General features: G+C 42.7%; 2 protein-coding genes across 2 annotated transcripts; both read left to right on the top strand.

Annotated features, from left to right (window-relative positions):
* Positions 1-2,063: 2,063 nt before the first annotated feature.
* LOC306914950 (leucine-rich repeat, immunoglobulin-like domain and transmembrane domain-containing protein 1) lies at positions 2,064-6,184 on the top strand. The gene is made up of 4 exons (XM_079492188.1): positions 2,064-2,216; positions 3,033-3,493; positions 3,825-4,130; positions 4,253-6,184. Exons 1-4 carry the CDS (start codon positions 2,098-2,100, stop codon positions 5,275-5,277), a joined length of 1,911 nt encoding a protein of 636 aa, XP_079348314.1. The 5' UTR covers positions 2,064-2,097; the 3' UTR covers positions 5,278-6,184.
* Positions 6,185-10,159: 3,975 nt separating this feature from the next.
* LOC306915280 (leucine-rich repeat, immunoglobulin-like domain and transmembrane domain-containing protein 2) lies at positions 10,160-13,657 on the top strand. The gene is made up of 3 exons (XM_079492579.1): positions 10,160-10,388; positions 10,560-11,341; positions 11,834-13,657. Exons 1-3 carry the CDS (start codon positions 10,261-10,263, stop codon positions 12,625-12,627), a joined length of 1,704 nt encoding a protein of 567 aa, XP_079348705.1. The 5' UTR covers positions 10,160-10,260; the 3' UTR covers positions 12,628-13,657.
* The last annotated feature ends 14,342 nt before the right edge of the window (positions 13,658-27,999 follow it).

The following is a 27,999-nucleotide window of genomic DNA, read 5'->3' as shown; positions in this document are numbered from 1 at the left end:
AGACAGACAGACAGACAGACAGACAGACAGACAGACACGTAAACTAACAAAGCCAGTTGTAGGAGTGGTTTACACCACTCAAAAATAAAACATTTGTGTAGTTCTTTAGTTTTCATTTCTGTTTCTTTTCCTCTTAGATAATAGTCTGTATAGTATTCATATATGTCTCCCAAAGCTGGACAAAATCATTCTGTCTGACCCTAACTAACTATATACATAAGTCTTTCCAGTCCAATACAATTCATAATTTCCTTTTGCCACATCCTCAGTGTTGTCACAAAGGTAATTATACGCATCACTGATATACTGAAAGACTAGGCTATGGCTATTATTCATCTGTTCAACACATTTTTGTGTACTGTGTGATGCTTATGGAATCGTTAATCCATAGGTTTACCATGTTTGTGTCACATGTTTCATTATTACCACATCATAATCTGCTGTTTCACAATAAAACCTAAGCTACCTTTGATGGATTACAACTACAAGTAAGCAACTATAGGCGTGTGTGTTAGTTTTGAGGCTTTTTTTTGGTTTTGTTTTTGTGAAACTAAAAGAATGTGTATAATTTTTCCAACAATGTTTCGAAGTTCAGAACAGATAAAAGTAATAATAACAAAACTGTGGCATATATTTGACTCCTCTGACTCCTCTGACCTCTGACTAAAAGGGGTATTATGCTAGAGCAGGGGTTCTCAACCCGTGGGTCGCGACCCCTCGGGGGGTCGCCAAATTATTTTGGGGGGTCCCCAAATTATTTTCAAAAAAAAAAAAAAGATTTCGTTTTTTAATTTCTTTTTCACGATTTTTCAAAAATAGCAGACCTACAAGCTCGTAGCGCGCCACTCGGTGGCGCGCTATGAGCTTGTAGATCTGCTATTTTTCAATAGCTAAATTATAACATAATGCTTAAAACACCAAAAGGGGTTCCCGCCCAAAATGGGTTAAGGTTATTGTAGCAGTCAATTTATATTGGGGGTCGGGAGGGGGCGGGGCGGGGGTCCCGAGACATTGCCAAAGCATTTCCGGGGGTCCCCGGCCAAAAACGTTGAGAACCCCTGTGCTAGAGGATGGCTCAGGTCTTCAAGATACAAAACAGGGATACCCTGTACCTGTCAGACTACTTCAATAGCGTAAAAGACACAAACTGGTCAGTAGGCACAACACCAGAGGGAGCCCCACTGATCTCACTGAACCCAGATTCGGCCCACAAAAATGGTGAGTGGTCTTATCTGCTCACGCACGCACGCACGCAGTCTCACACACGCGCGTGGGGGGGGGGGGGGGGGGCACAAGAGAGTCACATTCCACCTCTGTTGCCTTTCTGCCTGGCAGGATGATGACATGAGTGTTTTTTTATCAGGACTATGCTCTTTGCTCCCATCTAGTGGCCAATTGGTGTATCACCAAATGTTTGCTGTGAGTGGGACACAGCTGTGGCACATCAGATCAGGACAAGCCTAGTAGCCTGCCTGCCTACCTTTGAGTAAGTATACGTTACCTTGTTTGTTTCGTGGAACAACTCAAATCCAAACAAAAGGTCTGCAATGCAACTATTTAATTTCAACAGAAATGAATAAGAAAAAGGTATCTCCTATATAAAATTAAGGTCAGGATAAGATATAACACATTTCTTGAGAAAATTCACTTTAATTTAAGTTTTGTCTCATATGTGCCCACTTGAACCAAACCATGTGCAACTTGCATGGGCTCTGCATGGGCTATAGGCCCTACCTTTCATACAGTATTTGAACGTCTACATATATAGGCCTGTCGCCTATCTTGTGCTTGTAATTGACAAACCAACAATAAACCATTGAAAAAGTGTTACATTTACAATAATGTCAATAAAAACAATGCAGCCTATCAGCTTGCAGGAAGCAATAATCGTGTGTGAATGAAAATATCCCATGAGTCCCTTCTTCACTAATCCTCTGCCCGCATGTCCTTTATCTCAGGACCCGCCACGGTCAGAGTAAAGCTCTGAGCTGCACACTGCGATGCATCTGATGCTCGACTAGACGCGATAGCAGTGGATTAGTTTATCTGTAGGTTTAGTTTGATAGTGTAGTATACTACCTTATTGGCGAGAGAAACATGAATAGAACTGTTTTGTGTTGCATGGCGTTATTGCTTTGCCTTCCGAGGCTGTCCAGCTCATGTCCAGTGCAGTGCACCTGCTATTTCCACAAATTAAACGACGGCTCTAAGGCAAGGTAAGAAATGAACTGATTTTTTATTTTTTATATATAGCCTATGCATCTTTTCATTATTGTTTATTGTCAGACATTTCACATTCCTGTGTTAATTTGGACTTTCTTTTCCTTGTAGTGTATAAACATTGAAATTCAGGGCAGCTCTCACTTCAATCACCATGTAGAGGATTAACTTGCAGTTTCCCCTTTAATCTCCTTTGCTTGTTACTGTAGTGAAGTATACTAGTTTTCCCCTTCCTGAAATATACAGTATCATACTGTAGTGGTGAAATAAATAGACAGGTTCCATGTTTTTTTAATGTTTTTTAACACTATTATTTTTTTGACCTAACCCATATTAAAAATATGTGCTTGCTGTAAATGTGCACTGAGTGATTTTCTTTTGTTAAAACAAGTGTTAAATAGCTCTATATATAATTAGGATAGCAATCATTGATATAGTGTTTGTTCAGTCTCTCCAGCTTTTTAGTGGTTAGGGTCAGAAAATGCATTTTCAGGTCAGGATGCCACGGATAAACAAGTGAAACTGGAAGTGATGACACATCGAAATGAGCAGATTCAATTGAAACTGGAACACAATAAAACTGAAGCTGAAAAATGGGGATTGGGTGAAATTGGCAACCCATCTGAACATGCATTTTCTGTAAAAAAGATGAAGAGACAGCTATTGGACACTTGAATATGAATGTAGAGCTTCAACCTTTTCACAAAAAAATATTATATATATATATATATTCACTTACACTACCTTTTAAATATAGATAACACCCTCTTTCCTTTTTGTATTAAATATCTTCTTTTTTTTGTTTTTTCTAGGAGTGTGCTTTGCAATGATCCAGAAATCACTGTGGTCCCTCCGAATTTTCCTACGGACACATCAAAACTACGCATTGAGAAGACGGCAATCACCAGGATTTCAAGAGACAACTTCCACTACCTAAACGACTTGGAGTTTTTGTGGATGTCTTTCAACTCGCTGAACTCGTTGAACCCGGGCAGTTTCCGAGGTCTGCTCAGCTTGGACGAGCTGAGGCTGGAGGGCAACGCCCTTACGACCTTTCCCTGGGAATCTCTGCCTGACATGCCCAATCTGAGGCTCCTAGACCTGCACAACAATAAAATCTCCTCCATCCCCGCCGACGCAATCGCTTACATCAAGAACATCACCTATCTGGACTTATCAAGCAATGCTCTGACAACCATTCCCTCTGAAGTCCTCACGACGTGGCTGAGTGTGAAGCCGACTCAGGGCACAGATTCGTCCAAACTAATTCTCGGTAAAGCCTGAGTTATACTGGGATTCTGGGAATACTGGGAATAGCAGATCTGCACTCTCACATTGCGTCACAGCCTTGAGTCTCAAGTGCGACATAATAGGTCACCGGACAGTATTCTTTTTTTAAGCCACCTTGCCTTGCCAGTGGGTTATGCAATGTACAGTCAGCATTTAGAATCCCTAGAATGGGGATTAGTCTTATTATAGTAATTGCATCCAATCTATTGAGTTGTCACACTTGGCCTATAGCCATCGGTGTTTGTTTTTGCTTGTTCAGATTGTATTTTCCCTTAACATAAATGATGACACGGCATGCTTGGTGTCCCCTGCAGGTCTCCATGACAATCCGTGGCTGTGTGACTGCAGGCAGTACGACCTGGTCCAGTTCCAGAAGTCCCCCTCGTCCTCTCTGGCTCTCATTGACACCAGGCTGCGGTGCGCGGACCCAGAGGGCCTCTCTGGGGTGCTCTTCACAGGAGTCGAGCTGCAGAGGTGCCAGGGGCCCCGTGTGCACACCGCCGTGGCCCACGTGCGGAGCTCCGTGGGCAACAATGTTCTCCTGCGCTGCGGCACCGTCGGGGTCCCCATTCCGGAGCTCTCTTGGTCCCGTGCTGACGGCAAGAAAATGAACGGCACCGGTGAGTTCATTTAAACTCATTCCAGACGGACATGCGGGTGTTTGACTGTGAATAGATCAATATGTTTATTCTCGTCAGTCATGGACCATATCTGACCTCAATCTTATTTTTCTGTTTTTCAGTTCAGGAAGAGATTTCAAAGGAGGGAATCATTTGGTCGATCCTCAGCGTGCCCGCTGTCTCCTACCACGACTCTGGGAAATATGTGTGCAAAGCCACGAACCTCGTGGGAAGGGCAGACGGCGTGATTTCCTTGGTTATTGGTCCTGACACGGCCAGGAGACCCAGCAGGGGAAACAAAGCTGGTGCCATTGGAGGAAGGGCAGCATACCATGAAAAACCTATGGCCAGATTTGTACCTCCACCAACCACCACTGTTGCCCAGCCTATCATTGAACCTCTCAACCGCTACGGTGTTTCTGACGACGGTGCGGATGGGAAGACCGCCACGCCTAAAATGGAGGTGGAGAAGAAGGAAGCTCTTGGCAACATTGCGGCCAATGCCTCGTCCTTACAGGCGGTTCCCGAGAGAAGGATAGTGCGATCTGTGAAGGTGATCGGCGACACTGACCACACGGTCTCTCTAAACTGGCGAGCCCCTGCGGCCCGCAACACCACCGAATTCAGCGTCCTGTATGCCGTGTTTGGCGACAGGGACATGCGGCGGATCGTCGTGGATGCAGGAAAGAACCGGATCACCATCGACGGCCTCGTGCCAAAGACAAAGTACATTGCCTGCGTCTGCGTCAAGGGCCTCATCCCGAAGAAGGAGCAGTGTGTGATTTTCTCCACCGATGAGGCGGCCAGTGCCAGCGGCACTCAGAAGCTCATCAACGTGGTGGTGATAACCGTGGCGTGCGTAATCGCCGTCCCGCTGACACTGATTGTCTGCTGTGGCGCCCTAAAGAAACGCTGCCAAAAGCTGCTGGGAAGGACGCCCAAAGACGTCGAGGACACCTATGTCACGTTTGAAACCCTTGCTCCAGGGGCCAAGGGCAAAGGTGTTGTGGAGGGGGAGCAGTATCTCAACAGGATGAATCAGTCTGAGTCCAACAGGCTGATCTCTGCGAGGTCGAGCGTGGATTCACAGTCCACGGCCCGGACTGAGGGGGCCCAAACCGGGGCCCCAAACGAATACTTCTGCTGATACCAAATGTATGCCTCAGCTATTTATTGGAGGGTGGCGCTTTGCTTTTTGTATGGTTCCTGGGATGTCAGGGGCTAACACTACTCTGCTCAGAAGACCTGGACCACCTCACTTATTTTGAAAATAGCTGATCTAAGAGCTCACAACACATCGCTGCATGACGTGCAAGTTATGAGCTTGTAGATTGGCCTTTTTAATGACAAAAGTGTTATTTTTTTTATTTTTTTATATTCCTGTATTGGAATTACAGGAAAATTGGGACGCTATAGGTTTAAAGGAGTAGTTCACCACAAAAATGACTTATTTTATACTCATCATGAATATTTTTTGTCACATTCCTGGGACAATAATTTGATGACCGGGTTATCGTTAAATAGGAGACTCATTAGGAAACTCTTACCTACTGGAAACTCCGCCGGTCATCAAATTATTGCCATACGCAAATAATAATAATAATAATAATAATAATAATAATGAAATAAATAAATAAATCTGTCACTTTTGGGGTGAATTACTATTTTAAAGTGGTTAATGAACATGCATAACTGTTAGGCTCAGGTCTATCGTATCTGTTAATTTCCAGCCAAGTGGGAATACAGGCCGCCTTTTGATGTGGTGAACTGCAAGAAAAGGGAAATGTATAATTCGTTGCTGTCGGGAGGAAACCTAACTCCATTTTTGAGGTTTTAGATATTTCTTTTGCATAAATCAGTGCTATTGAACACCCTTTATGTCTGTGTGTTGTTTCAAAAATATTGAACCAATTATGGAAAGTAGTAAAAACGCTTTGGACAAAACCTCTTAACTCCATTGGACCCTCAAACTGTCTGCTAAAGCAACTAACTCCACCACCGCTTCCCCTCTCATGCAAGTAATTGACAATATATAAACTTTGATGAGGCATTATTGCTTTGTTTTGAAAATATAAGGTTTTCTTAATTTCCTGAAAAATCTACATTTTTCATTTCCTGATAAATGAACAATTTGGAGTTAAGAGGTTTCTTCCCGACAGCAGAGATATGTAATATGATTTCAATACAAAGTTTAAAGTATGAAAACCTTATTGTATTTGTCTTGCACTTTCAAGAAGGTACTGTATACTTTCTGAAATGTTGTCCTTAAGCTGTCTAACAATCCATTTTAGGCAAAGAAAGAGTCCTCTTGAGATGTATCCTAAGCATGCTGTCACAATCTTTTATTACATGAATCTTAGTAGACAAGATGAGGCAGCAATAATGTCTTTAGTATATATTTTTGTCTCCGCCAGGACGGACAGCCAATGGCCAGAGTCCGTGTGTGTGTGTGTGTGTGTGTGTGTCTGTGTTTGTGTCTGTGAATAGCTAATCTCCGGCACCTCTGGACCGATCGGTGTGTTATCTTTGCACGCACAGTCCCAGTAGGCCAAGGAAGAACCTCTCCCCCAAATATTCCAAATCGGCCTCATGGTGGCGCTATAACGGGGGCCTTCCCTTTGGACTATAGCTCTTGAAACGTAGGTTTTACAGTCAAAGTTCATATTCCATTACAATTGGCTATAACTGCCTTCCAAACTGCAGGCCTTGGGTAGGCAACCCGGCCTGGCGGAGACCTGCGCTCAGAGGAGCACACTTTTCTAATCTACGTAATGTTACTGTAAACGCATCTAATTTGCATCTTAATGTGCCAGGTTTTTTGTTGGACTCTCAAATCCTAACATACCATATATTTTATAATATGTATTTATAATCCATAATACATTTGATTGTATGAATGTATGATAAATAAATATTTTTTTAATACTATGTATGACAGTAAATGCAGGTCTTTCCCTACATCACTCTAGACACTGTTGGAATTTGACATTGATCTTTAAACTGGGCAATTCTTAGAACACAAAAGAAAGAAAACATACACTTGTGAAAACGCATATGAAAATAAGCATCTCTATGAATAGAAAATATTCCCATACAGACCAATGCATTTTAAATGTAAGTCAATGGGCTCTGTGCATAACTCTAGTCTGAGGTTTCCATAAATCTATTATAATAAAATACGCCCGCACACTGTATCAGCTGGGTACAAGAGGGCAACGTTTCGGTCCCTACCGAATGCCTGAAGAAGGTCTGAAAAGCTTTTCTCTACAATGCAAATCTTTTGAAAAAATTTGTATGTATTTATTTTTTTAAATCTTGAAATAATGAAAAACTAAAGCCAAAAACTAAAGCGAAGTTGTTGTATAGCTCAGTTTCACAATGTTTTCACCGGCTGCAGTCATTTCACTTCCGTGCTTCCTAATTGCAGCCAATAGTAGAGCCCACCGTCTCCATTGCATGTTCTTTATGAGTAACCTACTGTAACTGGTGATTATGGGTTGATGCAGGTGTTTACTCTCAACCCATACAACCTTTAGGAAACAGTGTGTGAGTGTGTTAGATAACAGACCAGTATAATACACATTAAGACTTGAGTAAAGAGTACAATCAGTCAGTGACAAAATGTGGTTGGCAAGATGACAAATACAACGCTCTTAAAATCTTATTTTAAAGGCATGTATCAAGTAGTGATGGGGACGGAGAAGAAAAGAAAAGTTGGGTGATACCGAAGCAATCTCAGTAAACCAGTAAATGGTTAAAGGAGAATTCCATGCTAGAAGGCTTTCTTACCTTTATTTGTAGTTGTTACGTCCCCACCAAAGAGGTCCAGGTGTTATTTTGTGCAAAAGCTCCTTATTGGCTATTTCCCTTACCATAAGCCCTAAATGAATTGCATTTAATTGAATGGGAATTGAATGGGGCTATGGGGTGTTGTGCTAATTCGCTTATTTCCATCGCTCAAAATTATATATTTTTTGTATATATCCTCTCTTCATAATGTAAATAATATCCCAAGCGGCACACTTTACTACTTATTTCGATGGAACTAAGCGAATTAGCACAACACCCCATAGCCCCATGAAATTCCCATTCAATTCAATGCAATTCATTGAGTGCTTATAATAGGGGAAATATCCAATAAGGAGCTTTTGCACAAAGAAACACCTGGACCTCTTTGGTGGGGACGTAACAACTACAAAGAAAGGTAAGAAAGCCTTCTAGCATGGAATTCTCCTTTAACTATAATGTATGCAGGACCAACCAATAAGGGTGGGTGAATTACCGTGCAGTGGTGGAAAATGTACTCCCATGTTTTACATAAGTATCAATACTGCAATGTAGAAATACTCTGTTACAAGTAAGAGTCTGGAATTTGAATAAAAGTACAAAAGTATTGGTATCAACTATCAAAATTACCAAAAGTAGAAAGTACTCATGAAAATAGCAGATCTACAAGCGCATAATGCGTCACATTGCATCGCATTGTGAACTTGGCCCAAATGTATATAGGTCTGAAGTGGTTAATGTATGTTTTGTAATAATAATAATCAAACGTAACTATAGTTTTCAATTGATTGTAGTGGAGTGAAAGTACAATGTTAGCCTCGGAGATTTAGTGGAGTAGAAGTAAAAGTATTGAATATTGGAAATACTCCAGTAAAGTAAATGTAGGCCTACCTCAAAATTGTACTTGAGTACAGTACTTAAAGTTACTTAAGTAAATGTAATTAGCTACTTTCCACCACTGCTCGTTAATTGGCTCTGTTAGCAAATGAGCATCATCTGACTAGAGTACTAAACCCTAATGAGCCTGTCTGTCAGTTTGAGATACCAACTAGAGCCATTAGCCTCCTTGACCCATGATTTATACTTCATTGTACAAAGGTGTCACACGCTGAAAATATAAGATGTACAAGCTCATCATCATCCTTTTTCGACCGCGGTCGAGATCATGGATTTCACAATGCCACGCCAGACTTTCCGGTCCTTCATTGCCCTGTCCCTAGCGATGACATCAGGGAACGACAGTTTTCTACCTCTGGACTGCTTTGAGGCAAACAACGTGTCGCGGATGTAAAGCTTCTGAATTGGTTATTTGGCGACACATTTTTTGCAGTTTATCTTAAATTGTGTATATGTACGGTAACAATTTGTGGGGGTGGCGCTGGAAGCAATATTTATTTAAGGGGGACACTGAGGTGTTCTTGGGTGGGGCGGCAGACGGCAGTTTAATATACTTAAGTGTGCTCTTTTCAGAGTCTTTGGTATGACCCGGCCAAGGATCGAACCTCAACCTTCCATTCTCAGGGCAGACACTAACCACAAGGACACTGACCATGATACTGACATGCCAGTAGTATCATGTACATATACAACTATAGTGTATACTATATACAAAACTACTACACTATACCATACTATACTATACTATACTATACTATGTTACTAGAAAGTCTGTCAAATAATAAAATAAGTCATACTATACGATCAATAACAGTATAGTATGCCTAAAATAAAGAAAGTCCTACTATGTTGTTAAACAAAAATGGGACAAAGTAATGCTAAGCTTCATCGTCGGAATTTCTTTTTGAAAAGTCAAATGCTATATATTGTTTTCTTTTTAATAAAGCAGTATATTGGAAAGTAAAAAAGAAATTGCATTACACTTCAAAAGCATATATATTTTGTAACTTCGGATAATTTTTTCTATATTTTGAATTTTGGACTGTTTTTCCACATCTATAGAGGGTATGCGCGTGACATCATCATCAAACCCGGAAGTTATGCAGGAATGCCTACTGAGTGGCAAAAACTACTTTCTGGCCTTGACAGCCCATACATCCAAACAGAAAAGTCCTATCTGATTGCATTAAACAATGTTAAACTCACTTTGCATGTTGCTTTGCTACTCGATTTACCACTCGATGTGCCATTCACTTTAAGCATGCGCATACCCTCTATAATTCCAACAGTAGTCATAACACAATGTGGTTCATTGCTAAACATAGACATTTCCTGTAGGTCTTGGTGTCTTTAAGAACTGCGTCAAGGAAGATTAGGCTTTAATAGGCTTTATTCTACCTGAACGCAGAGGTATGTCCAGTTCAACACATGTTATGTCTCCAGGAATATGGCCACCTTTTGTGTCGCTACATTGTCACATTACTTTATTATCGTTTTGGCCTTATTTCAGCTTATAACTCCTGGATCATCAAATTGTCTGACTGGCTGCTCCTGCTCAAATGACAACTTTGGAAGGTAAGCCCTAAATCTGTTATGTACCAAGTTATAGAACTTATGGAATAACCAGTGTCGCTCTAAACCTAATTGATTAACTTGCCTGCGTGGATATTTTGTACGTTTAAAGATGTAATATGACCTAGACATTCATGTAAAAGCATGACATGTTTTCCTTATGTATTCCTATAGGTCCTTACTTTGCATGGAAACCACCCTGGGGAGTATCCCAGCAAACACCTCGAACAATTTCACAAAAATCCGGATAGAAAATTCACACCTCACTGAATTACCTTATGGATCTTTCTCTAAAAGTAGTGCCTTGGAGTCTCTGTGGCTCAATTTCAACAACATCACCCTGATGAATATCAAGAGCCTGGAGGGCTTGGGGAATCTCACTGAATTAAGGTTACAGGGGAATAAATTAAGTTCAGTGCCATGGACAGCGTTCCAGGACACGCCAAAACTAAAGATTTTAGATCTGAAGCACAATCGTCTGGACGCGCTCCCAGAACACGCTCTGAGACATCTCTCGAGCCTGACCTACTTAGATCTATCCTTCAATGAGCTCAGTGTCATATCAAGGGACGTCTTCGTTAATTGGCCACTTTACCAGACGGCGGAGAAAACATGGGGGAAAGAGGGAATAGTCTCCAATGTTGTCCTGGCACTGCATGACAACCCGTGGCTTTGTGATTGCCGCCTCAAAGGGTTTGTCGAATTCATCAGGACGGTCAGCCCTCCTATAATCCTGATGAACTCCTATTTGACTTGCTCGGGTCCCGGTCACAGAGCGGGGAAGTTCTTCCACGAGGTCCAGCTGAAATCGTGCACAAAGCCAGAGGCCTCTGCCCCGCAGACGAATGTCACCTCGGCACTGGGAGCCAACATAACGCTCACGTGTTCCGTCAAGGCCAGGCCTGACCCCACCATTCATTGGATGTACAGTCTGAAGATTATAAGAGGATTTGCTGGTAAGATTATTTTTTTTTTAAAACTTTACCATCCATTAAACTGCCACCATCCTGTCCTGCACTTACCATGATATTATCTAATATCCACAACCTGTGGGCTGCATGTGTTTGTTATCGTCTGTGAAAATATTTCGAAACAATAGCCTCGCAACGGACTTTGTTGTGCTTTCTAAGCACAAATTGCTGTATGCCTCAATGTATGTGCCAGACATAGACATATGACACATGCGCATGGATTATGTATGGCCAAAGTACAGCCACGGTGACGATAACATTGATTTGCTTTCTTTTATCCGTATTTTATACTTCGGCTGTTCAAAATGCAACGTGATTTGATCTTGTAGATCTGCAATTTTCTTTGTATTAATTGTAAAGGTTCGCCTGTAATGGCTTGCCTAGAATAGGGACGCCCAGACGCCGAGGTTAATGTGTTATTGTGACAGTGTTTTTCGCCTTTTCGTGTGACATGATTTTGTATCTCCCTCCCTTCAGTCAATGAGACACGCATGGACGATGAGACCATCAGCTCCCAGCTGATGATCCCCTCGATCCACCTGGCGGACCGGGGCCTGTACACCTGCATGGCCAACAACTTCATCGGCAACTCCTCCGTAACCATCATGGTCAACGTGGGGCCCTTCAATTCCTCGGGCCCCATGCCGCCGCCATTCCCGATGATGCCGGACGACGAGAACGTCTACATCGACATCCGCATCGCCAAGCAGACGGTCTACGGCATCACCCTGGAGTGGTACGCGGTGACGCAGAACCCCGCCGAGACCTGGTACACCGTCCACTTTGGCCAATACGACTCGCCCAAGAAGGACATGGTCTACATCGGCCCCGGCATCAACAGCTACTCGGTCGCCGACTTGTTTCCCCTCACCAAGTACGAGGTGTGCGTGGCTCTCAAGAACCAGCCGCCCCGCGACGGCCAGTGCATCGTGTTCGTGACGGGCAGCGACATCAGCGAGATGGAGCACCGGGAGAGGCTCATCCACATCATCGTGATCGTGTGCGCCATGGTGCTCGCCGTGCCGGCCGGCATGTACGCCTGCACCACCGATATCAGGTTCGACTGCGCCGCACGCTGCACGGCCCTGTGGAAGAGACGCAGGCGGCGCGAGGAGGACCTGCATCCGTCCGAGAGGCAGGGGACATTCGACAGCTTTCAGGCGGCCAGCAGTGACAGCCTGTGTGGGGCCGGGGAGTCTCTGGAGGTGCAGACACTGACGCAGCGGTTGGAGGATGGCAGCAAAGGAGGAACTGCAGCTGGGTTGTATTAGCTTCAGTGTACAAAAGAAGAAACTGTTCGACAGTCTTAACTCGTTACGACCTGAGTCCAATTCTTAAAAATGTCTTCTAAATCCTAAAAGTTTTCCGAAAAACATATGTTTCTATATGAGTGGTGATCAAACTTGTTCATGTCAGAAGATTTTTTGTTCCATGGACCTCCAGAAACAAAGATTTGAGTTAAAAATGTTCGCTTTAAAAGAATATATTCAAAGATTTGCACAAAAAAAACACGATAAAAAAATATATATATTGTTGAATAGCCAAATATTTGAATAGCCAAATCTAAAATGACACAGATGTTTTCCCAGTTTTAATGGGTTTAAAGGAACACCACCATTTCAGCCTTATATCTCCATATACAATCAGTCACTGAATGCTGCACTATTATGATGCTACCATTTCTGTCTATTCACTGAGAGGTGGGGGTTTATAATATCGGTCACTAATGCTCACTATAAATAGTTTAATTGATGCAACAATTATAATGTTCCGGCCTAGCTGTACAGTAGATTCCATTAGCTTGAAATCCCGGCTGATGACGTCATCGGATTCGGCAGGTGCAGTACATTCTGCCTCTGGGACAGGGTAAGTAGACATAAATGGTACAGTCCATTTAGACATAATGGTACAGTCCCCCCAGTGAGGAGGATTAGTGGAGAGTCAGGAGACCCATATATGCAGATAAGTTTGAAAAAAGGTGAAGTGTTCCTTTAAGTGAGTGAGTGTGTGTGTGTGTGTGTGTGTGTGTGTGCATGACTGTGTGTGTGTGTGTGTGTGTGGAGTTTATAAAGATTGAAATGCCTTAGTTTCTTCCTTATTGTCAGGGACAGTTTGTTACCAGAAGTCAAATGTTTGTTGTGAAATGTATTGATACTTCTTTGGGTTGAATTTTATTCATATTTTTTCTTCCTGATGTTTTGATAATGAATGTGAGGTGATGCACAATGAATTGATTACGTACAGTTGGAGGCCATCGATATTGTCCTTTTCTTTTTACTGAGGTTTGCGTGATCTGCACAAAAGGACAGTTAACCCATTTTGGGCGGGAACCCCTTTTGGTGTTTTAAACATTGTTATAATTTAGCTATTGAAAAATAGCAGATCTACAAGCTCATAGCGCGCCGTGGCGCGCTACGAGCTTGTAGGTCTGCTATTTTAGAAAAATCGTGAAAATATTTATTTCAGAAAACTGGAGGATTTAGAAGGATTTTTTTAAATTTTGAGGTCAGGCCTAAATGGGTCAAATGATAAGGGACAATATCGGTGGCACCCAACTGTAAATGCTTTCATGCCATGTGACTTATACTCTCCTGGTGTATGATATGGTGTGCACTGTACTGACAGTTCATTTGAGGAAATGTTAGAGCAGCGGAAACCAGTTCATTCCACCATTTTCATTCTGAACAGAGATACATTTAGTTCATTGTCTTACTTCTCACAGAATGATTTGTCATCGTGTAAGGAGTGCGGAATGATGTGGATTAAGGGGGAGATAAAGATGAATGCTGAGACAGAGACTCAAATTTTTCAGCACAATTACCCAGAGGATTTGTTACATAAGCGTGCGTTTATGCATGCTAAGGAGATTAGAGTGCTTTCCCATCTGAATCCTGTCTTAACCACAGAGCAGGCCATGATATTTCCATTTAAGGGCTGCTCTCCAGTAAACTGTATTGATACTGTATGTGGATGAGAGAAATACATATTATGTTGCACTTTAATGCATCTTTTTCTTTTTTTTAAACTGGCAATGACACGTTTTATAGAATATAGAACACAACTAGAAAAGTGTGCTCCTTGGAGCACACTTTTGCCCGGGACGCCAACTAGAGAAAATGGTATACGATTACGTATATCTACAAGCTAAATAATAAATGGTGCATTTCTATAGAGCCTTTAACCAAGGCACTTTACATAGATTGTGCATTACATTCTCTCACTCACACACACACACACGCACACGCACACACACACACACACACACACACACACACACACACACACACACACACACACACACACACTCATACACCAATGGCGGAGGAAACCATGCAAGGAGGAACCAACCTGCCCAAATAGCCCCTACTATCCACATTGGTTCGTTATAAAGCTCATGGACAAAATGCCATTGGGGACCTGCAGTCAATCAACTGCAGGTCAGATATTTCAACAAAGGTGAGTATGGACGCCAATGGTTATTACACTCAATCTTTGTTGGGATATTCATGTTTGATAGTAATGTGGTGGTAAAAAGACAGGGTGGTACTGGTATGTCACTGTGCACCACACAAAAAGCACACGCTGCATCCCTATAGCCCCTTTTGGGACCCTCGGTTCCCTCTTCTGTATTTGGGATACAGAAAAGGTGCAACGTTCCAAATACAGAAAAGGTAACCGAAGGTCCCGAAAGGGGTAGCTGCATCCCGTAAGTTAGCCCCATTTGGAACACCACCACCATAGGGCATAGCTGTCAGTGGGCATGGTTTTCTGGCATCACTGAAACATCTGCCATTCATTTTTCCCATAGAGATTTACAAAAGCATTTATATCAATTTTGTAAGGCTTGATTTTGATTCTGTGTTTTTTTCTCTTTTTTTTTCACAGTATCAAAGATTTTATCCTGGATGGCTTGATTCTAGGCTTAAAAAAATTGATATAAATAACCACTAAGTCAAAGCAATTGCCTATGGCTCAGGGTAGATATGAGACTTTTGAGGTCATCAGCTGAGGCTGTGAGCCACTGCTACAATAGCCTTCAGTTAATACAGCTCTACATGTTCAAATCCCTGTTCTCCTATAGTTTAATGCTGGAGTGTTTCAACTTTACTAACTGAAGGCTAACACACACAATTACCAGGAGACATTGACGTGCACCATCAGTCAGACACACACGTCTGACTGATGGTGCAATGGTCTAATGATCAGTCTCTCTGTACGGACATTCCATGTTCAAGTCCCATTGCTGCTATATAGCACAATGCTCTAGTACTTTGAACTTTTCAAGGCTCGAATAAAAAATAAAAGCTCAAAAGCACCAGGAGACATCTGCTGAAGAATGCCCAAAGGTGCCTTGGCTCAATGGTGTGGTGCGCTTGATTGGTTGATTCGGTTCCCTCTGCTACAGACAGTTGGCAGGTTCAAGTCCCATGTCATCAAGGTGCTGGAGGACCATCGGGAGACGGTGTTCTCTCCCCCTGTTTCCTGATAAGTAACCGTTGTGGCTTATGTCTGAAAGAACCCTGTCCACCTAACATTTTACAGATAAGAATTAGGTCAAACGTTTAAAAAATAAAATAGCAATGCATTTTGGCCCATCATCTGACAGAATAGTCTGTGTATTTTGCATACTGGGCTCCGATTATAATCGTCGACAATGGCAATGTCATTTTTCTTGACTTTTGACGATGAAATAACTACACACTAGTATATTTGTTTAATCATTTTCATCGTTTTTTTTAATGATGAAAAAGACGACATACTATAGTTCATGGTTTTGGCCCATCATCTGACAGAATAGTCTGTGTATTTGCATACTGGGCCCTGATTGGTGGCCCAAAACTTGGTGGGAAAGTCCCTCTTTTATGTCTGGCTTCCAGGCCAGTTGGAAAAGGGCACACTGAGAGCTGGTAAGAGTATGTTAAATTGGACATTTTCATGGTAAAAGTTTAGCTGGACAGGGTTCTTTCAGACATAAGCCCCAACCGTTACATCTCAGGAAACAGGGGGAGAGAGCACCGTCTCCCGATGGTCCTCCAGCACCTTGATGACATGGGACTTGAACCTGCCAACTGTCTGTAGCAGAGGCAACCGATCAAGCGCACCACACCATTGAGCCAAGGCACCTTTGGGCATTCAACCGACGTCTCCTGGTGCTTTTGAGTTTTTCTTTTTTTATTCGAGCCTTGAAAAGTTCAAGTTACTGCAGCATTGAATGAGACTTGAACACAGAAAGCCTGTACTGAAAGACTCATCATTAGACCACTGCACCATCAGTCAGACGCTCTCAGCCAAAGTCTCCTGGTACTTTTGAAGTGATCTTTTGTGTGTTAGGCTTCAGTTAGTAAAGTGAAGATAACACAGAATCATATTAATCAGTCTTCTTTTGCATGTTAGTGTAACAGCCGGGAATCGAACCCAGGTCCCCCGCACGGAAGGCCAACATCCTAACCACTAAACCAAAGCAGTTGCCTATGGCGCAGGGGAGATATGAGAGGTCATCAGGCTGGGGCTGTGAGCCCCTGCTACAATAGGCTTCAGTTAATACAGCTCTACATGTTCAAAACCCTGTTCGCCTATAGTTTAATGCTGGAGTGTTTCAACTTTACTAACTGAAGGCCAACAAACACAATTACCAGGAGACTTTGGCTGAGGGTGTCTGACTGATGGTGCAATGGTCTAATGATCAGTCTCTCTGTACGGACATTCCATGTTCAAGTCCCATTGCTGCTATATAGCACAATGCTCTAGTACTTTGAACTTTTCAAGGCTCGAATACAAAATAAAAACTCAAAAGCACCAGGAGACATCTGCTGAATGCCCCAAGGTTCCTTGGCTCAATGGCATGGTGTGCTTGATATTGGTTGATTCGGTTCCCTCTGCTACAGACAGTTGGCAGGTTCAAGTCCCATGTCATCAAGGTTCTGGGACGGACCATCGGGAGACGGTGCTCTCTCCCCCTGTTTCCTGATAAGTAACCGTTGGGGCTTATGTCTGAAAGAACCCTGTCCACCTAACATTTTACAGATAAGAATTAGGTCAAACGTTTAAAAATAAAATAGCAATGCATTTTGGCCCATCATCTGACAGAATAGTCTGTGTATTTAATCTGACAGAATAGTCAGTGTATTTGCATACTGGGCCCCGATTATATCGTCGACAATGGCAATGTCATTTTTCTTGACTTTTGACGATGAAAAAACTACATACTTTAGTATATTTGTTTAATCATTTTCATCTTTTTTTGTAATCGTCGCAAAAACCATGAACTATAGTTCATGGTTTTCGCAACGATTTAAAAAACAAATATGAAAATGATGAAAAAACGACATACTATAGTTCATGGTTTTGACCCATCATCTGACAGAATAGTCTGTGTATTTGCATACTGGGCCCTGATTGGTGGCCCAAAACTTGGTGGGAAAGTCCCTCTTTTATGTCTGGCTTCCAGGCCAGTTGGAAAAGGGCACACTGAGAGCTGGTAAGATTATGTTAAATTGGACATTTTCATGGTAACAGTTTAGCTGTTAAATTGGACATTTTCATGGTAACAGTTTAGCTGGACAGGGTTCTTTCAGACATAAGCCCCAACCGTTACATCTCAGGAAACAGGGGGAGAGAGCACCGTCTCCCGATGGTCCTCCAGCACCTTGATGACATGGGACTTGAACCTGCCAACTGCATGTAGCAGAGGCAAACGATCAAGCGGACCACACCATTGAGCCAAGGCACCTTTGGGCATTCAGCAGACGTCTCCTGGTGCTTTTGAGTTTTTATTTTTTTATTCGAGCCTTGAAAAGTTCAAGTTACTGCAGCATTGAATGAGACTTGAACACAGAAAGCCTGTACTGAAAGACTCATCATTAGACCACTGCGCCATCAGTCAGAAGCTCTCTGCCAAAGTCTCCTGGTACTTTTGAAGTGATCTTTTGTGTGTTAGGCTTCAGTTAGTAAAGTGAAGATAACACAGAATCATATTAATCAGATGTTTCTTAGCGCTGTTGAGGTCTTCTTTTGCATGTTAGTGTAACAGCCGGGAATCAAACCCAGGTCCCCCGCACGGAAGGCCAACATCCTAACCACTAATCCAAAGCAGTTGCCTATGGCGCAGGGGAGATATGAGAGGTCATCAGGCTGGGGCTGTGAGCCCCTGCTACAATAGGCTTCAGTTAATACAGCTCTACATGTTCAAATCCCTGTTCGCCTATAGTTTAATGCTGGAGTGTTTCAACTTTACTAACTGAAGGCCAACAAACACAATTACCAGGAGACTTTGGCTGAGGGTGTCTGACTGATGGTGCAATGGTCTAATGATCAGTCTCTCTGTACGGATGATGTATATTTTGATAGCTTATGCATCTCAACATATGTCATAATTGTACACATAACACTTTGGCTTATAGGAGGTCACATTGAGTCCCAATGAGCAACAGCTGTGAGCCCATCCTGCCTAGGGACACTTTAGGATAGCAGTTTGTAGACGCAGTGACTTTTACCACCCAAAGAATGTTTGCAACAGAAAGACCCCTGTGGTGACTGATTGCTGACCCTGTGGTAGCTTGTTGACTAAGCCTTTAGGGCCAACTAACACACACACACACACACACACACACACACACACACACACACACACACACACACACACACACACACACACACACACACACACACACACACACACACACACACACAGGAACAAGGCGACACCCACATGTTAAGAATGTATAAGACATGCAGGGAATCAGTAAGGGTGAGAGAGAGTGAGTGAGATACAGAGAGAGAGAGAGACAAGGGGGGACTAGGCATTCTGCCTGGGACGAAGGCCTCAATATGCTGTAACGATGATATCTGTAACCTGTATGTAACTGATTGCTGACCAATAAATGGAAAGAAGGATTATGTGCCTGCTTGGATCTCCATATTCATTTCAACAGCAACTTAGTAAAATCTCCACAGAACCCTGAAGAAAAGATACATCACAATGGCGCCAGACGTTGGAGGATTGTTGGTGAGGAGTCTGGGGTTTTCTGCGCCACGCGAGACGGACCTGCGTATCTGTGGATTTTTTGTTGCTTTTGACGTGACTTTGGATGGGACCCGGGACTGAAGTTAGGATGATAACACGCTGTGTTAGGCAGGTTATTGGTTAGGTTAGTAATTAGGTTCTTGGAGTCTGCTTCTGTTAGGGAGTTGACAGAGTTTAAGAGTTAAATGGTAGTGTAGCTTGTGTGGTATGGTTGTGCGTGTATGTGCTTTATCTGCGTGTATGTGCCTGTGTGTTTCTCTTTCGGGGGACTCACACATACACATGCTGGGGAGGCCTTTCTTTGTCTTTGCGACAGAGCGGGGGAGGATTTTATGCTTTAGGCTTGGGTGTTATTATTTGGGTTGGCCTATAGTATTATTTTTTCTTTTAGGTATTTCTGAAGCATGTGGAACATGTTTCAGAGGGGGGAGTAATATAGATATTAAATTGGGGATTTAATTCAGGTTAAATTGGCTTTAATTTGGGGTTCAAGCTTAATTTAGAGTTTAGTATGAGAATACATTTCTCATTGTAAATCATCACATTTAGGATATTTCATTTATCCTTTGTAAAATTAGATAGGTTAATTTGGATTGTTATTTTAGTCAAAAAATATAGCCTGCAGGGGTAATTTGATTCTGGGACAAAACAGTTGCTTAGATGTGAATGAGGGAGCGATTGAGTGCATTTGAGGCCTGTGTGGAGTGCATGCAGGGGGGTCAATCTCTTCCCTCAGTCAGTGATTTGACTTGCTAGTCTAAAGAAAAAGAAATATAGAGGCATTTCTATATTTCTTTGTCACTGTCAGTAGTTTTCTCATTTCTTTATTTTACACTTTCCTGTGTGAATGGTGAGAGAGAAAGTATTGCATGTTTTCCTTGGAGTAAGTTCATTGACTACTCATTCTGTGGGGACAGTATGCAAATGAGTATGCATGTCTGTGACTGAGTGAGAGGTGACACAGCATGAGTGTGTCACAGTGTGACTGTGTAAGTTTAGTGTCTAGTAGATTATTTACTATTTAGTAGATATGGTGGACGCAGGAATAATCCCAGTGGACATTGTCCAAGAGAAATATTCAGTTTTATGCAAGGATATTTTGAAGATTTCAAAGAAATTTAACCAGCGTTGGCCAGACATTGACAGATCCTGGCCTCTGGAGGGTACTTTTGATGTAGAAGTCATTAACACCATAAGGGTTCTGGTGCATGGATACAGAGCAGATCAGAAAACGAAGGAGCGAAAACTCAAACGCAAGACTGAATTATCAGTATTAGATATGTTCTGTACAGAAGGCCCCAATGTCAGTGAGTCAGTACTACCGGCCCAGAAGCAGCAGTGCATTGACATTGTGGACCACAGCAACGTGCTCTCAGCAAAGGCTGAGGTGAAAGTTCATGACAGCGGAGACATGAGGACATCTAAGCAACGGCCAGATGACAGCGACACTCAAAGCTCTGTTAAGAGGGAGCTGGAACGGGTACGTTGCCTGAAAGAGGACTTGACACAAAGACAGTCTATGCGTGCCATAGAAACACGGTTGAGTGAAATTCTGATGAAAGAGGCACATCTGATCCTCGATTTGGGTGACCTGCAGGATGAGGCTGCCACAGGCTGCCACAGAGACAGTTTACATGGAGGTGATGACATCTACAGGAGGACAGCAAGCCCCAATCCGGCCATGAGCACCATTTCTGTTTGTGAGGAAGTGAGGAAGGACGCTATGGTGCTGAGCTCTCTTGGTGATAGTCTCACCGTTCTTCGTGGGCAGATTTTTGTGACAGAGAGTTTTCGGGAGAATATTACGGACTCAGCCGCTACTACGTACCTGGCGGAACGTTTGGCTGGATTGATTGCTCTAGAAAAATACTTGGTTCGACTATACAAAGAGCTGGATAGAAAACACTGCCGTGACAGAGCTGCTGGACGCACGGAGAAACGTGTGTTACCGAGTCACGACAGGCAGAGTGGGAGTAAGAGGAAGTACGTCAACAAAAGTGATGAGGATTTTGAACAGGACAGCAGTGATTGTGAGAGCCATTCCGGCACTCGCACACGTTCGAGCCGGAGACGTGTAAAAGACTCCAGGGGGGCCTTGAACAAATGCCCATGCAGATCAAAGAGGCCCACACCTGACATTGATGATAACTGCCCCAGGATGGTCCCGGTGCTGGGGAAGGGCAGACATATGGAATACAAGCCATGGGCGTCCGTCGACATGACTGACATTGTGCGTCAACTTCCCCCTTTGCGGGATGGTGCGCACCGCTGGATATTGAAGTTTGAGGACCTTTTGACGGGGACAGAGCTAACTGTGGGTGACTTAAAACAACTTCTGGCAAATCTGATTGACATAGACGGCCTGGATGACATTCTTGACCGTGCGGGACTTCGACTGTACGCAGGCACGACGGCTGGAGACGCAGACCTTTTCTTGAGTCACAGAGGAGCACTATGGCGTGCGCTGAGAGTCAGGGGTTTCAATGAGAAGGTCACACAAGCCTGAGAGTGTTTGTGGTGTGAATGAAATCACGAGAATTGATTGAGAATAATGTATGTGTGAGTGAATGAATGATTGAATGTACTTCATACTAGACTTACTTCAAAAAGGTTCTAGCTATGTCCGGTGAAATATTGCTAGTAGAAGCCATTCTAAGAGTGATAGTTAAATGAGTAAATACATACAGAGCTACGTGTGAGGAATTGCAATGACAATTTTAGCATGCTCTGACGGAATGTGCTTTTAGGGAAAGAGGGGGAGAGAGCTAAAATCCCTTCTCACCCTAGAATAAATACCTTGTTTAGTTTCAGATAAAGGGGAGAGGGCTTTAGGGACCTCCTGTGGACCTCCTGTCCTAGTCCTTATCTCCTATCACTGTCTGTTTTAAAAGACCCACTGTAGCTGCAGCTATTTATTGGGGGTGCTATTTAGAGAAACAGATGGGACAGTGTTTGAAGAAATTTGCTCTAAGGAGTGAAGAATGACTGATTGACCAGTGGCATGCAATGACATGAACACGATGTGAAGTCTGCTTTTGGAGTCTGATGTCAACAGGTAGATCGCAATTAAGGACTACATTTTTAAGGGTGTATTATGGTGTGAATTTGAAGTATTGGTTTTAGTCAAAAGTGTCTGTTTGTGTGTGGGGTGATGAAGGCGGCGGCTGACAGCCTTACTACATAACGGTGATCACAGGAATTCGCAACCCTGTGTTCTGAGCACAAGACTAGCTGGTAGCATTGCGAAGGGGGAGTTGACCCATATCTCTAGGAGTGGAAGTTTTAACCGGGGGATCTAGACCCACGGTTGGACCTTTCAGGGTTAAAGCAAGCCAGCCCCTCAGCTCAAATCACCTGTCCATCAATACGTTTGGTGACTTGACATCAGTGAATTTAGTTAGTTCAGCGACACTATTTATGGCTCTCATTTAATAGTCTCATTGTAATCTCTCAACACCATGGTTATTTGCATTCCTTTGCCATGCCAGAACAAGGGAGATTAGCAAAGAGAATGAGATTAATGCCAGAGAGGTCATCTTGAGTAGTTTGTGGTGTCAACAATATCCTAACGAATGATTGGGGATATTTGTGAGAGACTTCTGTAGAGGGAGCCTGCATGTTTCCTATTAATAGGTGTGGAGGAGAGGAGTCCATCCATGGATTCCTGAAGGTGTCGAAAGTGACATCTGACTGCACCAAAAGGATCACGGAGAGACCACCAGGTCTAGAGGATGTCAACGGTGACATCTGAACAGCGCCAACAGGAGGTCATCCCGAGGGCAGAGAGTCCAGGGGGGTGTGTCTGCAGGCAGCTGTGACACTACAACAGAACAGCGACAGAGGAGCTCCTAAATCAGCTTCTACCGTCGGAAATCAACTGCAGGTGACTTTCACATGCAGCTACTGCTGCGTTCGCTATAGGAGGTGTTGGATTGAACGCTATTCTGCGGCTACGGCCCACGGGCCCACGCCAACTGGTTCTCCTTCTGCTCTGGAGGGAGGAGCGTTCCAAGAGAGGGGCGTTCAAATGTTCATGTTACAATGGAGGAAAGGAGCGTTTCAATGCTTTTGCTGTCATGATTGACATGGCTAAGCAATAAGCTGTACACTAGAGCCTTGTGAATGCTCGAAGGGAGTTCTACTGCCGACTGCAGTTAAGCTGTATGGTGACAACTGTCTGCCCTGTACCTACAGATCAGAGAGCTATGTGCTAGCTCTGAGAATCAAGAAGGATGTTCCAAGCGTTTTTATTCTATAGGCGAAAAAATAATTGTGGGAACCGTTTCCTACTGCGCGTTGAACGTCTGAACAATTTGCGTCATGGAAAGAAGAAAAAATCGTGGTTCATCTGAATTGTGATTGATGTTGGAAAATGTTGTTCTAATGTTTGTATGTTGTTGTATTCTGTGCTGGTCAAAGTAGATATAACAAGGTACTGAAATAGTACTGTTAAAGTTTGTTTTTATGGTCTAACCATTTTGTCATGCTATGAGTGTTAACTTTTCATTTACAGGTATTTGAATTTAATCAATATAGGAATTTGATCTAGTTAGTAATACAAATGTTGTTTAATTGTTAGTTGAAATAGGCCTACATTAGGATAATAAGTTAACGTCAGAAAATGTGAGTGAGTTGGTATTGGAACCTGTATACACATGCACTAAATTGACTCATCTGTCCGGGGTGGCAGGTGTTCACAGGGGTCGCCTGTGTGTGCTTGTTTATATGGGTGGAACAGACCAAAGTACTGAACATTACCAAATACTAAAACAGGATGAAGTAACCCGTAGGCTTTAGGTTATCGAGTAATATATTGCAGAAAATGTTGAACTGATGGAGTCAGTATAATGTTACTATGTTAATAGTCACATATTGATACAGATTGAAACTCACCATGAGTATTACATGTTAGTTCTTAGTTTGTGTGCAACTTTCCGAATCAGGAGTCAGATGGATGGTTTCTGCAGGACCATTCATCTGTCCATTAATATTCCATGGAAGTTGCTCACTAACTAAGAAGGGGGGAGAAGGGAATATTATTTCTTATTAAGTCGATATTGGAATCCACTTCCAAACAAATATTGATCTCTATACAGGTACAGGGATCAGCCTATCTAATGTTGGGGAACAAATTAAAAATAGTATAGTAATTAGCCTAGGAACAGTTCACTTGAATTTATTTTATCTGGGTGTGACAACAAACAGCTTCGGACTGATAGGGTCATTGTCTAACAGATTGATTTTGTTCATTTTGTTTTGAGTTTTGTGTCAACCTGACTGTGTTTTACCTTCTCATTATCCAGGGGGGAAGAGGGTAATTACCTACGAAGGGAGACCGTTTGGGGAATTTGAACGTTTTGGGATTTTTTGAGAAAATATGAGAGGTCATCAGGCTGGGGCTGTGAGCCCCTGCTACAATAGGCTTCAGTTAATACAGCTCTACATGTTCAAATCCCTGTTCGCCTATAGTTTAATGCTGGAGTGTTTCAACTTTACTAACTGAAGGCCAACAAACACAATTACCAGGAGACTTTGGCTGAGGGTGTCTGACTGATGGTGCAATGGTCTAATGATCAGTCTCTCTGTACGGACATTCCATGTTCAAGTCCCATTGCTGCTATATAGCACAATGCTCTAGTACTTTGAACTTTTCAAGGCTCGAATACAAAATAAAAACTCAAAAGCACGAGGAGACATCTGCTGAATGCCCCAAGGTGCCTTGGCTCAATGGCATGGTGTGCTTGATATTGGTTCATTCGGTTCCCTCTGCTACAGACAGTTGGCAGGTTCAAGTCCCATGTCATCAAGGTGCTGGGACGGACCATCGGGAGACGGTGCTCTCTCCCCCTGTTTCCTGATAAGTAACCGTTGGGGCTTATGTCTGAAAGAACCCTGTCCACCTAACATTTTACAGATAAGAATTAGGTCAAACGTTTAAAAATAAAATAGCAATGCATTTTGGCCCATCATCTGACAGAATAGTCTGTGTATTTCATCTGACAGAATAGTCAGTGTATTTGCATACTGGGCCCCGATTATAATTGTCGACAATGGCAATGTCATTTTTCTTGACTTTTGACGATGAAAAAACGACACACTATAGTATATTTGTTTAATCATTTTCATCTTTTTTTGTAATCGTCCCAAAAACCATGAACTATAGTTCATGGTTTTCGCAACGATTTAAAAAACAAATATGAAAATGATGAAAAAACGACATACTATAGTTCATGGTTTTGGCCCATCATCTGACAGAATAGTCTGTGTATTTGCATACTGGGCCCTGATTGGTGGCCCAAAACTTGGTGGGAAAGTCCCTCTTTTACGTCTGGCTTCCAGGCCAGTTGGAAAAGGGCACACTGAGAGCTGGTAAGAGTATGTTAAATTGGACATTTTCATGGTAAAAGTTTAGCTGGACAGGGTTCTTTCAGACATAAGCCCCAACCGTTACATCTCAGGAAACAGGGGGAGAGAGCACCGTCTCCCGATGGTCCTCCAGCACCTTGATGACATGGGACTTGAACCTGCCAACTGTCTGTAGCAGAGGCAACCGATCAAGAGCACCACACCATTGAGCCAAGGCACCTTTGGGCATTCAGCAGACGTCTCCTGGTGCTTTTGAGTTTTTAGTTTTTTATTCGAGCCTTGAAAAGTTCAAGTTACTGCAGCATTGAATGAGACTTGAACACAGAAAGCCTGTACTGAAAGACTCATCATTAGACCACTGCACCATCAGTCAGACGCTCTCAGCCAAAGTCTCCTGGTACTTTTGAAGTGATCTTTTGTGATTTAGGCTTCAGTTAGTAAAGTGAAGATAACACAGAATCATATTAATCAGATGTTTCTTAGCGCTGTTGAGGTCTTCTTTTGCATGTTAGTGTAACAGCCGGGAATCGAACCCAGGTCCCCCGCACGGAAGGCCAAAATCCTAACGACTAAACCAAAGCAGTTGCCTATGGCGCAGGGGAGATATGAGAGGTCATCAGGCTGGGGCTGTGAGCCCCTGCTACAATAGGCTTCAGTTAATACAGCTCTACATGTTCAAATCCCTGTTCGCCTATAGTTTAATGCTGGAGTGTTTCAACTTTACTAACTGAAGGCCAACAAACACAATTACCAGGAGACTTTGGCTGAGGGTGTCTGACTGATGGTGCAATGGTCTAATGATCAGTCTCTCTGTACGGACATTCCATGTTCAAGTCCCATTGCTGCTATATAGCACAATGCTCTAGTACTTTGAACTTTTCAAGGCTCGAATACAAAATAAAAACTCAAAAGCACCAGGAGACATCTGCTGAATGCCCCAAGGTGCCTTGGCTCAATGGCATGGTGTGCTTGATATTGGTTCATTCGGTTCCCTCTGCTACAGACAGTTGGCAGGTTCAAGTCCCATGTCATCAAGGTGCTGGAGGACCATCGGGAGACGGTTGTCTCTCTCCCCCTGTTTCCTGATAAGTAACCGCTGGGGCTTATGTCTGAAAGAACCCTGTCCACCTAACATTTTACAGATAAGAATTAGGTCAAACGTTTAAAAATAAAATAGCAATTCATTTTGGCCCATCATCTGACAGAATAGTCTGTGTATTTCATCTGACAGAATAGTCAGTGTATTTGCATACTGGGCCCCGATTATAATTGTCGACAATGGCAATGTCATTTTTCTTGACTTTTGACGATGAAAAAACTACACACTATAGTATATTTGTTTAATCATTTTCATCTTTTTTTGTAATCGTCGCAAAAACCATGAACTATAGTTCATGGTTTTCGCAACGATTTCAAAAACAAATGTGAAAACGATGAAAAAACGACATACTATAGTTCATGGTTTTGGCCCATCATCTGACAGAATAGTCTGTGTATTTGCATACTGGGCCCTGATTGGTGGCCCAAAACTTGGTGGGAAAGTCCCTCTTTTATGTCTGGCTTCCAGGCCAGTTGGAAAAGGGCACACTGAGAGGTGGTAAGAGTATGTTAAATTGGACATTTTCATGGTAAAAGTTTAGCTGGACAGGGTTCTTTCAGACATAAGCCCCAAACTCCATTCACATTTTTTATAATTCAGCCTACTGTGCACGCAGGCTTGAAGTTTTTATTTTGAAATATTTTGTAGTTTTGTTATTTACCTTTTAAAACTTACGATTTGAACCTCGCTGTTGAGTCAAGAGCTCTTCCAACTCTGCAACCCATCAGTAATATTGTACAATGTCATTCCATGAACGTAATGGTTTATTCCCCAAAAATAATGAAAGGATACTTGGCTCATTATGCACTTAAAGTGGTTATGACATGGCCCGAAATATCATATATAATAATAGCCTACTGTACATCATGTGGTCTCAGTGAAAATAGTCTGAAAACAGGGCAGGGCGAGTTCGCCACCCGCACTCGACTAGGTAATGAGGAAGTGAATCATAATCAACATAATATAATAATATTAATATATATTTCCCCTCAGATATCTTAGTTATACCCACATTGTTCAACAGTTTGATGATTTGAATGATGAAAATCGCTACGCTCATTTAGAGCCCTGGTGGTCCGGGGGTGTGAACCTGAATTAAACTGGCTTCTGCTGAAAAGGGACTGTGAGCACTGATTATTTATTTGATCAATTATT

The sequence above is a fragment of the Electrona antarctica genome, assembly GCF_951216825.1.
Source record: "Electrona antarctica genome assembly, chromosome: 22".
NCBI classification, from domain to species: domain Eukaryota; kingdom Metazoa; phylum Chordata; class Actinopteri; order Myctophiformes; family Myctophidae; genus Electrona; species Electrona antarctica.
Note: the sequence above shows the minus strand (reverse complement) of the source record. Positions and strands in the feature narration are given on the sequence as shown.